Source organism: Schistocerca gregaria, chromosome 4 (assembly GCF_023897955.1).
Source record: "Schistocerca gregaria isolate iqSchGreg1 chromosome 4, iqSchGreg1.2, whole genome shotgun sequence".
NCBI classification, from domain to species: Eukaryota; Metazoa; Arthropoda; class Insecta; order Orthoptera; family Acrididae; genus Schistocerca; species Schistocerca gregaria.
Window position 1 is genome coordinate 615844016 of NC_064923.1, and position 15476 is coordinate 615859491.

The 15476-nt window shown below is 38.9% G+C and overlaps 1 protein-coding gene across 5 annotated transcripts in view; it reads right to left on the bottom strand.

Moving 5' to 3' along the window:
• Window positions 1-15476, bottom strand: part of LOC126365961 (zinc finger protein ZFP2-like) — a 155069-nt gene that overhangs the window by 120946 nt on the left and 18647 nt on the right. For all 5 annotated transcript variants that reach the window (XM_050008753.1, XM_050008752.1, XM_050008756.1 and 2 more), the window contains exon 3: window positions 15287-15445. In XM_050008753.1, coding sequence (XP_049864710.1) covers window positions 15287-15445 — 159 coding nt within the window. The remainder of the gene's footprint in view (window positions 1-15286; window positions 15446-15476) is intronic.

Consider the following 15476-nt stretch of genomic DNA (forward strand, 5'->3'; position numbering starts at 1 on the left):
ACATTTAGAGTAATATGACAAAAGAGAACAGAAAATATGTCAAAGTGCTCCGATTATTGGCTAAATGAAGTACCACATAATAAACATATTTAATGACTGTTCAGCATCAGCTACAACCAGCCACTTTCAATATCATTTATTCATGACAGTACCTGTTTCGAGCAGCGAAGCTCATTTTCATATGGCATATGTTCTTCATTATACAATTTAATATGAAGAGGACATCCACACAGAACCGATGGTAACAACACAATATTTCATTACACATTCACACAACTTCTCATGCAAAAATCCACAATACGTTGTACAGCTGTTGAATTTATAGGATTATAGTAAACTTGGTTAACTTATTAGTATGTTATCAAAATACTATATATATATATATATATAAATAAAACAGAAAGAAACTTCCACATGGGAAAAATATATTAAAAACAAAGATTCCAAGACTTACCAAGCGGGAAAGCGCCGGCAGACAGGCACATGAACAAAACACACAAACACACACACAGAATTACGAGCTTTCGCAACTGGCAGTTGCTTCGTCAGGAAAGAGGGAAGGAGAGGGAAAAATGAAAGGATGTGGGTTTTAAGGGAGAGGGTAAGGAGTCATTCCAGTCCCGGGAGCGGAAAGACTTCCCTTAGGGGAAAAAAAGGACAGGTGTACACTCGCGCACACACACACACATATCCATCCGCACATACACAGACACAAGCAGACATCATGTCTATATATATATATATATATATATATATATATATATATATATATATTATCTTACATTATCCAATACACTTTAACATTTAAATGTGTAGTAGATCACCATGGTCAGAGTCTCTTAACATGTTTGTTGGGTATGCCACCATGTCATACTGTAACATAACTGCATTGAACAAAATCGGCATTTTGGCCACAGTTGCAGTGCCATTCTTATGGGTCAACTGGTGTGGTGTGTCATTGAGGTCCATCTACATTTTCTTATGACCCTATTAATAGCAAACTATCTTGACATATGTTCTGCACACTGTGGGTATGTACAAGGTGGACTGTGAGTGTGGAGATGCATAAATTGGTGAAAATGGCAGGCTAGCACCAACTCTCATTCAGGAGTGTGAGCACTACATTCAACTTGAGCAACACAAGCTGCAGTGGCTGAAAACTGCAAACACTATGGGACGAAAATAAAATTCCGCAACACTTGCTTGTGTTTCCGCAACACTTGCTTGCGTTTCAAACAGCCAGGGTTGGTGAAGCACAAGAGCAGCAAGGTCATTAAAAACAACTGAACAATATGAATAGAGAAGATGACTACAGTCTTGCACCTTCTTGGCTGTCAACCATCAGAGCCTGATGTGGAAAATGAGGAATATGTGAATACAGACACCATCTGCTGATAGCTTCCAATCATGACCCATACTAAATGGGACGGCAGAAAATGGCAGATCCCCACTCATTCCACTACATGAAGACAAGAAGACAATTTAATCAAATTGCTCACTCCTTCCACTAGTGCAAACCCATGTCATCAGTTTTTTTTTAATTCTGACAGTGATACATATGAGATCCCTCAACAACACAGCAAACCACTAGATCCAGAGGAAGGTCAAAACATCTGGTTTGTGAAGTGACAGTTATTGTACAATATGGCACAGTCAATTAACAAATACACTGCACACAGCATACACTACCCATATTAATAGCCTACCTATACTTTGCTGCTGTGTTATGTTTCCATTTAACACCAACAGCAAAAAATATATTGTAAATTATTTTGCATCTCCTGCATTACAATACTACTGGTAGATCAGATTCAGTTTTGACATGCTCCAGCAAACAAATTAAACTGCATAATGAAGAATGCACATTATCCGAACATAAGCTATGTTGCCCGAGACTGGTAAAGTACGAATAAATGTTACTGAAAGCTATTGGTTGCTGTTCTTACTCAGCAATCACTCTCTATCCACAGTCAAAGCGTTTTATCATAAAATTCCTGGTAGACAATACATTCACCCCCCTCCCCACCCACCCCAATAAACATCTGTATATCGAAGAATAAACACAATTCGGAATGGCATTACTAGATATTTGCAATTACAAGTAATATAGGCAAATACGTGATGAATGCAGCTACTCTGACACTACACAATCAAAACAGTTATTTGAAAGACACTGTAATGTTGCAGACAATATGCACCTGTGTAGTTTCATGAAACTGGCTCCTGCCAGATTGATACAGGCAGCCTATGACTGTTGGGGAACTAGATATAATAAAGTGTGATACAGAAACACTAACTGCCATCAATAAAGGTATGTGCTTGTGTGAACCAGAAAACTAAGTGCATGAAGTCAATTTTTCTGTTGTATTCAGTACTTTAACATTTGAGCAAGTTTCAAGGACAGCTGAAGTGCTCATTTTATGTCTGCTAACTGAGTGAGGATTGGGTATGTTAAATTTCCGAGCACTCCAGTTATCTGAATTACACAATTGTGTTTAACAGACATGCTTAACATTTTAAATTATCTTCCACACTTAAATGCATACAGTCACTAAAGTTGAGAAAATTTTATATTCTTTTAAATGGTAATATGAATATGGGAATGACTGCACCTTTGGAGAGAGAATCCAGTCAGTACAGATATAACGTAGTTCTTATGGTATTGTCCGCAAAAATTTAGACAGGCAAAGAAAAAAAATCTTAAGCTCATAATCTCAGATATTACTGAATTGTACATGTGTTAAAATTCATAACAAAGTAAGAAACTTGTATATTTTCAGTTTTGACTGAAAAAATTCCTAACCTGATATACAGGCCACTAAAAACAATGGTGAGACAAGCAAATAAAATATAAATATTTCATCTATGAAATAGTTCAAGATGTTTTGTTGCATATTTTTTATTGTACAATTATTGCATCAATTTGCAAATGTGCATACAAGTGATTTTGCTGTAGTTATCGATTTTTTTTATTATTAACATTCAAAAATATTTGTCTGTCAAAAATTTAAATTCTAAATTTTTACGGTAGAAGCAGTACTATAAACATTTCCAAAGAGAATGACAGTTACCAAAGGTCTTATACAAATAATTGTTTTGAATATGGCACATTGTAACACAGGAATAAGTATTATACCACAAAAACTTTACAGAAGGTGGTATATATTTAGTAAAAGAGTCCAAGTGGCCTGAAACTACTGTCACTTGAAAAATTACTTGTTTGAAATAATTTACATATGTAACATATTTTCCGGAAGCTGGAACTAAGAGTAAGATTTAAACATTTACATACTACAAATCTCCTGCTGAGTGAAACTGCCAAACAGGTGCTGAGCCAAGTCGCAAGTACAAAGTGCTACAGCAGTTTATGACAACGGTATAAGAGGAAAAGAAAAATTCAAATGCTGATAAAAGAAATGTGGTTGGGTTAGTGACACATATCATGTTAATTTTGATCATCTGTGCAGAGTTACCAGTGGCTTTCAACAGGAAAGCTGGAGAAACGGCAAAGTCATGTCAACTTTCCATTCTAATTCCCCAGTTGCTCACCAGATCTACTACAGCACTGCAACTAGATTAAAAATTATGTAGAAACTGCTTCCCTCATAAATAATAACTTTAAAAAAAATTAATTCCAAAATACACCTGTGGAAAACAACAACTGAATGCTTCGAGACCTGAGGTATAAATGCCATTACTACATGGCCCACTGATAGGGGGCAGTGAAAGTAATTATTCAAAACACTATAATTGGGGCAGGGTAGTAACTAAACACTGACCATGAATATGCTTGGCCTACTCTCATAATATCTGACTTGCTGCTGGTGCAATAGTAAAGACTGTAGATATCGCAAAGATGACTGTTCTGAATAATCGTCTGGGACATTTTACAACAGATATCAGATGAGTACCATATTGGTGATGGTGGTCCAAGGAAGGTGCAGATGCTTGTCTTGGGCTTGGATGGCAGCAGTTTATGGATTATCATGTGGACCACCACATGAAAGTATCAGCCACCACTGATTGCACAATGAGCACAGCATAAACTGAGAGCATTAATGCATCTATTGTTTCAAATAATATCATAAGGTATTTTTTTGTTGGATGATGGGCTATGAGAAACAGTGCCTCTCATAAGGACTTCTCTTGAACATCTTTACCACAGATGATGTGGTGTAAACACAACTGAAACAGCAACTAAACAGCAAAGTCATTAGTGCCCTTGCGTGAATGATATACAGATAAGTGTGGAAAAATCTATTACACAATAATAATAAATTGGTAAACCAAGTTGCATTCATATGCCAGAATTGAGAAGACAACCCCGATAAGGTGAGCATCAGAAAAGCCCTCAATAAGAGTCAGGATGAAACACGGCAGAATAACAATATAAAATCAAGGACAAAATATCAGTACAGACACAATTAAAAATGAGACATATGACTGACGATGGATGATTACTTAGAAATAGTGGGTGACTGAGCCACTCAGTGACACACTAGAATCTCACACCCAATATTTTGGGAAGAATTTAGGACATCACACAATACCTCGAAACATGAAGCGCACATGCATCATTACAGCTGTGCCCCACATCTGTGACACACTGGTGGCTCCTCACGATGTAAGAGGAAGCCATGCATAAACAGTAATGTCTAGTTGTGGTAAGGAGGAGGTAAACCATGGTCACACTGAAGGTTTTATGTAACACAGCTTATTACTCCTCACTTCCAACCACTGAGCCTCCCACCAACAAAATATTCTTCTTGGTCACAAATGAGGTAACAGTCTGCAGGGGGACCAAACAGGGAGCAGGAGTTGGAACAGAGCAAGCCTCCTAGTCAGCGCCATCAGCAAATTCATTTCCCCAGATCCCCATATGTGCTACAATCCAACAGAAAATTATTCCCTTGTCCTGCCTTTGCAAGAGGACAGCAGCCTGCACTTCTTGCACCATGTGATCTGTTGGATACATCTGACCAACAGCAAGGAGGACACTGTGAGGATCTCAACAGATGAAGAATTTCTTGCCATGGCGTTGCCTCATCTGCTACAGAGCCCTCATGATACCAAACAATTCAGTGTAATAAACTGAAAAATGCTTTGGAAGCCCTATCCTGAAGACAAGTCAGGGAACATAATACAGCAGCTGACAAAATCCCCTTGCTTAGAACAATCCATGTAAACAGTAATAAAATCTCTTAAATTTAATTTTAAAAATGTAGTCTGGTGTACAATTCTACCTATAAGCAGTCAATCTGAAAAGTAACCTGGGCCTCTTTAGTAGACAGAGGGATCACCTACTCCAACTTGGCTTTGGACCTTAATGCCCCCCAACTGTAGTAATCAAGGCTCTCCATCACATGGATCCCGAACAACCTCATGGCCCATGGACGGTGACGGAACAGCCATTCCCATCATGGCTGTGCAATGGAGATGGATGCCAGCAATTCTGGATTGCACACAACCCTGTATGCTTGGCATTCCACAAGGAGAAGATGTCTAATAGACAGTGGACACTCACCAGCCTCTGCACACGGGCTAGCAGCTGGACTCGTCTGGTAAATCCCTGCTGACCGCCTAATACGCTTGTGGTGAACCACATATAGCATTCTGAGGTACAATGGTCTTGCTGATCCATAAACCTATCGTCTGTATTCAAGCTGGGGTCACAAAAAAGCCCTATAAAGTTGGATTAGACATGGCCTGTAGGCTCCTCAAGACCAATGATTGATATATTTTAGGACGTTTGAAGCCTTGAGACATCTCAGTTTTAGGTCCTTAAGATGCAGAAGTTTCTCATCAAAAGTGTGGCCTAGATATTTCACCTTTTCCTTAAAAGCGACAACAGTAAACTCCAGTTTTAAAATGGGTAAAATAAAAAGAGAGTGGATGCAACTGAAACCAACACAAACAGTTTTCTCCAAAGATAATTTAAAACCCGTGGTGTTAGACTACTTCTCTAGCCACATGATCATAAAATGCAATTGCCCATTAGCAGATGCAAGGTTGGAGGATGCACAGAAGATGTAGAGGTCATCCACAAACAAGGAACACAGTGCAGTACACTATTGTGGATATAATACTATTGATTGCCATAGTGAATTCTGTGGCACTTAAAACTCCCTTGAAAGACACAATTTTCCTGCTTAATATGGTCACACAGGACATTACCAGCCTTTTATCTAAAATACCTGTCCAAGAGGAAGGACTGAATGAAAGTGGGTAGACTTTCAAGGAAGCTCCATTGCTACAGCTGCAACAAAATATTACGCCTCCATGAAGTATTGTAGGCCTTTCCCAAATCTAAGAAGACACTGATAAGGTGTTTCTTACAGAAGAAAGCTTGTTGAATTGCTGCTTCAAAGAATCATGTTATCGAGTGTGGAGTGATACCTCTTGGACCCATGATTGGAGCAACTTAGTAGGGATCTGGTTTCGAGAACCCACAATATGTGGTGGCTGGCCACACACTCCAGTGTTTTCTTCACAGCTTGTCAGATTAACACTATGATAACTACTGGAGTTAGTCCGATCCTTCCCTGGTTTTAAACTGAGGTTCAAACAGATTCTTTCCACAAATTGGGGAAGTGTCCACTCATCTAAATTTTACTGACGTGGTGTACACGCAGAACAAAAAAAACAATCTCAGATTTTCCAGTTAAAAATATACTTTTTCCAGATCAAAACACACTTTTCCCAGGTGAAAATACATTTTTTCCCATTAAAGTGACAATATATTCTCCCTTGGAGCTACAAAACTTATCAATACTTTGAATAGTAAAGATTTTACGCATCGACATAGAGTATCCCATCACTTTAGGAAATAAAACCAAGCAAAAAGCAACGCATTTTGGAAAGATCTTTGATACACAGCAATGTCTACACTGCGTATTTTCATATTACAGATGTATAAATACAAACATCAAATACAGCACAGTAGCTTCTGAAGCACTGAAACTGAGATTCCCATGCGCCTTTTTTTTTAAGCCAACCGTGATATCCCCAGCCAATGAGAGCACATATTCAAGAATGTAGGATGTGATGTAATCAGCCAATAGCAACATTGCTGTGAATTAGCAGAACACTCAAATACCAGACAAGTAGCCAGTGAAATAGAGGGGTAAAAGCTGCAAATCGACCCATGGTACTTAATGTATAACCACCAAACACTTCCAACTACATCTTACGTCAAGGAGGAGGTTTATCCAATGGGCAGTACTGTTAGAAGCCCAACCTGACACCCACTGGCTATCTTTATGATTTTTTTATGATTGGACACTTTGCAAAATACAAACCTGCACCTCAAAGACGAAATCATATAAGAGCAGCAACTACAGCATAGTATGTGGAGAGTGCTGAATAGATTAAGAACATGAGTCGCAAAATGCAAGGTAAACATAGTTAAGTGGGGCTACTCTTAAGATGACCAGAGTGAATGTGGAGAAACACAGATGATTCAACATTTGCTCATGTGCCTATGAACAGAGTTTGTTCGAACAGCGGACGATCTATTTTTGTGAAATGACAATTTCTCTCTGCCATTAAAGTTGCAGAGTTTTGGAAGATGGGAATTTAGATGTTCTTGCCCAGACACAGAAAATAAAGTATGTTAGTACCCAAAAGGTAAAAGTTAATCGTTTAAATTAATATACATACAGTATATTTAATACAAAACTCTAAGCTTTTACATACAATATTGCTCATCACATCTTTGTGCTGGGGTTGTCCCCCCCCCCCCCTCCCCTCCCCAAGGGGTTTGGTTAATCAGGATTCTAAGAGTAAAGCTTAAATTGCAGGAGATGAATATTTCTGACAAGCACAATAATAAACTTCGCTGCTGTGCACAGAATATTTCATGGGTTACCTGGCTGAATTAATCTTCTGTTGAGCAATTTGACTTTTTCCATAGAAAGCCCAATTATGTGTAAAAATTGCTAAGAATTCATCTTGCATTTTTTTCTGAAGGATAATTATACTTTTTGCCATCATTACTTTATACTTTGTGATCTATGAAAGATGTAAAATAGATATGAAAAACCTTGAGCTTGGCCTTTTTTTTTTTTAAGAGTGTGCCACCCTTTAAGTATATCAAACACAAATGCAAAAGTAAAATTTTAAATAATAGCACAAATGGCTGGTTTTCTTGGCCCAAAATATTTTTAAGTGATTGGTCCTCAAAGAGTTAAGTTTTGAATGAGATTCAAGCATTCCCTGATTTAAGAAATTTATCACACATTCTCACAAGCAATGTATTTCATCTTGTGTAAAAGCATATTTAGTTTGAAAATAACGCATCTTAAATCAAAATTCGCAATTTGAATTCTACATTTGATTATTGATTGAAATATTCTACAACCTATCAGAAATGTGAACAGGTGTGATGCCATGGTCACTGAACACAGTTTGTTGTTGTGAAGTATTGTTTGGTCTTTGTCCTACAGCCTTTGACACATTTTGCTGTCAGCAGACACTTGTGGTGCACTGTGTTTTTCTGTTGTAAATGGCACATTTTATCTGCAACTTAAGTTTTATTTTGGTGTTATTCTCTTGTTTCCGTTCTACTGCTGCACTATTATTCTGCAGTAATGGAATAAAGTAAAATTCTTCATTAGAGTATCAGTTCTTACCAGACAAAATTACAAAAATTTAACTGAAAACTAAAACAATGAAAAATTCCTGGGTTTTTCCCATTTTTTCTCAGATGAAAAAATTCTCAGGGTTTTTCTGCATTTCCCAATTGTCCCGGGGCATACATGCACTGACTGATGAGCTGGAGGAGGACCTCCTTTGACCACAGGTTCAACTGTTTCAATTTGCTGTATGTTATCAGGTTGAGAGCAGATGTAATATCACAAGTTATTGACAATGCACTATCCAACTCCCACAGAGAAACAGCTGGCTGTATTCCTTGATGTTTGTGAAATGGAAATTAAAACCAACTGTCTACTGTGTCTCCCAATAATGATGGGAATCCTGGCTAGAATTGGCCATAATGGTCTTATACCACTGAGCCACTGTCTGGGCAATGCCTCTCAGTGATGTTAGGAGACACCCTTGTTCCTGTACAGCTGCTATTAGTGGTTGTGAGTTTCACCTTGAGACCCTCCTGATGGCTTACCATACTTCACTTGTGGATGTGGACCTATTGATGGAGTTCAGGAACTTTTGCCATGACCTCTGCTTATTCTCCCAAATTTTTCTCCTCACCTTTGCCCACACCATTCAAAGAGCTGCAAGACTTTTATCTTTAGAGCAACAACTGAATCTTCACATAACCATTTTCCTGACCCTCATTGCAGAACAACACTCATCATTCCACAAGGGGCAGGTGGCCTCCTAGGTGTTCGTGTTGACTTTGGGATGGATGCATCAGCAGCTTAATGGATCACAGCTATAATGGGATCCAACCAGTCCTGGACACAGTCATGCTGTTTGAAAACAGATAACTGCCTGTAACATCCTGTCCCGGATGCAGTCACACTGATCGAAAACAGCTAACTGCCTCAAAACAACCAGTTAGCCTTTCTGAACAGCCATCTCGGCAGCTTGCTTTCTGGTCTGTTCCATCGGGCAGATGATTCCCGAGAGGGTAGTGGTCACTACCATGAAGGTTGTCATTCACTCTATACCAAGCAAGGGCAGGTGAGAAGGAAAGGTGCATGTCCGTAGATGAACCCATAGTGGTGCTAAAAGCCATAGCTTGATCCATATTCTTCAATATGATGTCTGTAGTTCATGTCATATCCTCACATATCTAACCCCCGGTGCAAGTGGTGCTAGAATTTCACAGCACACTGTGTGCAATAAAGTCCCCAAAAAGCAGAAAGAGATGGGAAAGTTCATGAAGAAGATGTGTGAGGACCTCACTCTCAACGGGCTCTTGGGCAGTAGGTACACAGAGCACACTGTGACAGCAACATGGGCCACTATCTCAAAGACAGCTTATAGTGTTGTGGTTAAGAATACATGTCAGGCGTGAAGTGCGTACTTCACTAACACTAATACCACTCTTTTTGCCCTATCACCAATAAGGCTGTCTTTTTTTGCAGGGGTGATAGCCTCCAAATACAGGTGATGTCAGTCTGTTTAAAATGTGTCTCTTGGAGACAGAGAGATCTGTCCTGCAAGAGGAATCTCAATTCCTCCAGATGAGTCCTGTATCCACTCATATTCTATAGGAGTAAAGGAGCCATTTAAGTGCTATAGTTTTTATTTACCCCTATCCTTGCACAAGGGTGGTGAGGCACCTGTAGAGTGATGGAGAATAGAGGGGCTGCCTGGGTGCGGAGATGGGGCATAAAAATCCATGATGTCCTCTTCATCAATCAGATGTGACAGAATGACATCTGATGGTGCCCAGGACAGCTTTTGATTCAAACACTGTTACCCTTTCCCTTTGAAGATGATGGAGAGAAAGGTGGGGTTGAGTGGGATTCTGGTTTTAGGGTTCGCTATGTCTTTACTCACTTTGATATGGCACATACAGGTGAATGTACAGATCCTGGTGGTGGGCAATGGTGCACCGGACATCATCTGCATCAAAGCATCCACCTTGGGAACAGATTTCTGCACCATCAAAGCATATGAAGTGGCAAACACAACAGGGGGTTTTGTTGCCTTATATTCTTCTTTGGCTTCTGCATGGAGCCACTTCGTCACTTTTATTTCATGAACTTTGCATTCCCCAGCAAAAACAGGGCAGCCTCAGCTGCAGAGTGACTGGCTCCCAGAGCAGTTCATGGATATTACCAGAGACAGGCAATCAGTCCCAGATTCACAGGCTACCTTTCCACATTTTGGACGGGTCACTTCACCTCTGCAACTAAGCATTGTATGGCCAAATTTCCAGTATGTGTAGCACTGCATACAGCTAGGTATGTAAGGTCAAGCACTACGTAAAAAGAATCTTGCCAAGCCTGCAATGAGGGTATCGATTTTCTCAGGTTCTCAATTACACCTTCTTATCCTTTGCTCCACATCTACTATCCCCTGTAATGCTCATTCTTGTTTAAGTTCTGAGATGTCTACTCCCATATCATGAAATGTGACCACACATTTGCTAGTTAATCGTGTTATGCAACTCAACAATTATGCCTTGGTCATTTAATTGTTCTGACTATCCAAGAAGTTCCACATGCTTTGCCCTCTTAAGTCTCTACCAATAAGGAACCATTTAATGGACTTTAGGATACCAGCAAGCCCCTCTAAGCCTTTGTGGATATAGGAGGGGGGCATTTTTTAAAAATTCTCCTATCCTCTTGATCATTACAAACACATTCTGATTTATGACTCCTTCAGCCCTGTTACTAAATGCAATTTGATTAGCAGGACTAGTTGCCCTCATATGTTTGGATGAGTGGCTGTGAGTACTCCCAGACATCCACTGAGACAGAGCCCTGCTTGACTGTGTAAGCCTTATACAAGTTAGGTGCAGCAGGTCCCTGTAACACACAACATTCCACTGCCACACCACACAGTGGTCGCTGAAGCGTGCCGAAAGGTTACAGTGGACAGAAAACTGGTGGTGCTCAAAAGTCCACAGCTCAGGAGCTTTGGGTTCACCAAGCCTATATCAAGCAAACAAATGCCAAGCCCCTGAGGACTTGGGTGAACACTGAATAGTGCACAATGCATCCATAACATTATCCAGTTCAATCTCTTGCTGTTGCTACAATGTCAGAGAGATGTTATTTTTTCGCCATGGTAATGCTCATGCACACACGTATTGCATAACACCAGCATCTCTACGACTGTCTCCATGAATGGCAGCAGGACTACATGGCAGCCTGCCAAGATTACATAAAGTTCTTAAATTTTGTAGGATGATATTTCTGAAGATATACATGAAGGCCTTATTTTGATAGTGGTACACCTCCAGTTTTGTTCTTTTTGAGATACTGAGGCTTAAGCATAACTGAGTGATGACAATCCTCTGACTAAGATACCTGAAATATTGCAGTCCATCGCTTGTTACAGGGGATTACCGTTTCTGTCTATTGTTATCACTCAATTACGTTTATGAATCAGCATCTTGAAATGAACAAAACTGAAGGTGTACCACTATTGAAATAAGGCCTTCACATAATGCTGTGACCATAATCAAATACAAAGTATAATGTGGGAATTAAGAACCATTAATTAATGAGCATAGTTTCACAGTACTCATTACTTGAAATATATTGTGTAGGTAGTGCTGAACAACTTTGATAGAGATTAAAAATTACATCATACAACACTTTTTTTTTATTGAAGATGATTGATTTCGGTCATGAATCTGACCATCCTCGAGTCACCTGTACCAAAGGAGATTAAGCAAATAAAAGGTGTATACAGTTATTCGACAAAGTGTCTTATAAAACATTATTCTCCATGTGTAAATACATTACATACAGAGTATCACTTAGTATTATAAGGCAATATTTACAAAAAGGTACTCAACTATGTACAGCACAGATGAGTCTGTAAATGTGTGTTTATATGGGCATTTTCTAGACAATACCTGGTCGCAAGAGTGCTGCTATCAACATTTCTGCAATGTGGCTACAATAGACAGCAATTTTGAAGTATAGCTAGGCAATATTAATGATGCTGTAGGCTGTTGCAAGAATTGCCGATGTATTGGCTAGTGGTTGCCAGTGTTTTGTACACATAGAATATTTTTTATTCCATGACAACATCTACCTCTGTCCTTGTCTGTAAAAGTTTCCCTCTTGCTCTCACTTTTGTTTCTTACTTCTTTGACTGACAGAGCTGCAGTCAAATGTCTGAGTGGAAACAACACTGTTTTTTGCTTTTGTTCATGTACATAATAGCAATACATCTTGAAATTGTTGGTTGTCCTGAGATTGTTGTGTGCAGCAATGGAGACATGGACAAACACGAGAACTGTGAATTTCATAACTGCCATTCATCTACTACCAGAACTATAGGACATAGAAAGTAATGATATGAAGATGGCAATTTGAAAAAGAAACAGGTGGCAAGCTATTGTCAATAAGCTTGGAATCACGCTTGATGAAGCATATAAAAATTCCCAAATCTTCAAACCTATGCTAAATGCTAGGTAAGAAAGTAGCTTAGGAAGAGCACAAGTTCAGATTGCTCTTCATGCACTACAAGGTTTGCATCTGATGCCATGAGTTTCATACTGTCTTGAAAAGTACCTGAAGCTGGAATTGATAGTATCAACAGTTGTTTGTGTTGGTGAACAAAAATAATACAAAAACTGTACTCTCATTTCAAACCACCCTTAATGAAATAATTCACTTCTTCTACCAAAGCACTGAAAAAGTCTAGTACCATGAGGCTTACTGACAAATAGTAACCTTCAAATATGTACATTGCAATATTATGCGAACCACCCGTAGCTGAAAACCATAGGGTGATCGCCAAGGGGGTTGTAATTGGTATACACCCTCTCACATTTACATTGGTTAAAGCAATTCTCAGACCAACTGCCTGAGTGAGACATTTGAAAATCATGCTTCGACATCTTGGTAAAATTCTGGAACAGGTATGTATCCAGCATCAGTTCACTAGATTTAAATTTTCTGTAGCTTCCACTGACTTAGAAAAGGATGCATCCACAAAGCCCCATTTCTCTTATTTTCACCGTGATTCCTTCTGTGATGTAAAAGCAGTAAAGCCACACTCACTTCCAGTTGCTCACATTATCCATTTTGTGGCAATTGTGTGGTTCCTTGCAAATACTTCTGGTCTGAAAAAGCATTGCCATAAACACTGCCAGACAATAGTGTCCAGTAATGTTGTATTACATGTGTGTGCACATCATGTAGCTCAATGTTGTTGGACAATACTGTCATGATATATTGTTGGCAATATGCAATTTTTATGGCTTATGTACACCTCTCTTAATGTGAGGTCTTTGGACAATTAAGTTCAAGGTGAAAGAAGTGATAGAATAGGGTCGGCACATGTGTTTCCTGTTCATACGACATGACTTATACGGGAATGGAACATTCTGAGAGTTTCACTGGACACTGTATATGTGCTATGCACAGCTGAATATCTTTTTGTATTACCTTGTATAATAAGTGGCGCTCTGCATGTAGTGTACCTACACACAAGGTGCTTTGTATTATAATTGTATATTCCGTTATTTGGTTGTTCTTCTTTAAACAGATTCATTACAGAAATTGATTGCCTTTAATAAAAATAAAAAAGTGCTGCTGAGTATCATACAATTAAAATTTTAAGCAATATTCATTATTTACTATCCACTAACATTATGACAAATTTGCCACACAGTCTAGGGCGTCTTGCCACGGTTCGCGCGGCTCCCTCCGTCAGAGATTCGATGCCTGCCTCGGGCATGGGTGTGTGATTTGTCCTTAGCATAAGTTAATTTAAGTTAGAGTAAGTAGTGTGTAAGCCTTGGGACCAATGATCTTAGCACTTTCGTCCCATAGATCTTACCAGAAATTTCCAAATTTTTGTGACAAAGCTTGCATAAAAATTCTTTACACGTTAAGTCCATAACTTGACAGTTTGCTGATCAGCCTAAATGCACTATTTTCTTTTAGAAATGAACCTATTATTTCTCTGAAATGAAATATGCTAAAGGGGAAAACATGCCTGATATTCCAAGTGCTGGGAATAACGAAACAAGGGCAGTCAAAAACTATCACTACGGGAATTGAAGCTTGACAGCTAAGGCAAGAAGGTCGCCCTATTGCTACAGCAAGAAGGTCATCCTATTACTTGTAATGTTTATCTTCAAACTTGATGAGATTATGCAAGAAACCTAGCACTGAAATTTCACAGAATAGAAACTGTATGTGAAAATATCACACATTTGGCATATGCCGACAATGTGACACTGAAGTGCGGATAAAGGGAGGAGCTGATGCAGATGATATGTACAATATAATACATGGGAAATCAGGCACAGTTATGACTTGAAAAATTACATAAAGTACCAGATATAGTGCTTAATTAAATACCTTGAAGTTGGGTAGGACATGACATCCAAACAAATGCCTCGTGTCATGCTTTAAAGTTACTGGACTGATGGAACCAAGGAATATGTGAGACAAATTGATGAAAGAGATGACTGGCAACGGAGAGTAGCAGACAAGAACCAACAGAGGACAAAACTCTTAGCAGTACCTTGAACCTGATCACAGAGTTAATGATGATCTTGCTTACTTTTCCCCAGTTCTTGCAGCTTAAGAAGCTACAGTAATTTATTTAGCTGTCATTATCAATGTGAAACTGAGATTAAACTGAACCTACATATCATATTTGAATTATATACACATACCTTGTGTAACAGACACTCCAGGTTTCATGTTGCCAGTTGTAAGATATTCTTCCAAATTAAGTTCTTTCCGTATCTCATCAAACACCTCCAACTGAGAGGCTATATCAGGTGCTTTAATTAAAAACATTGCATCATTATCCCAGTAAATTTTTATTTCACCTGCGAAAGAAACAAGTTGTGTTAAACCAAT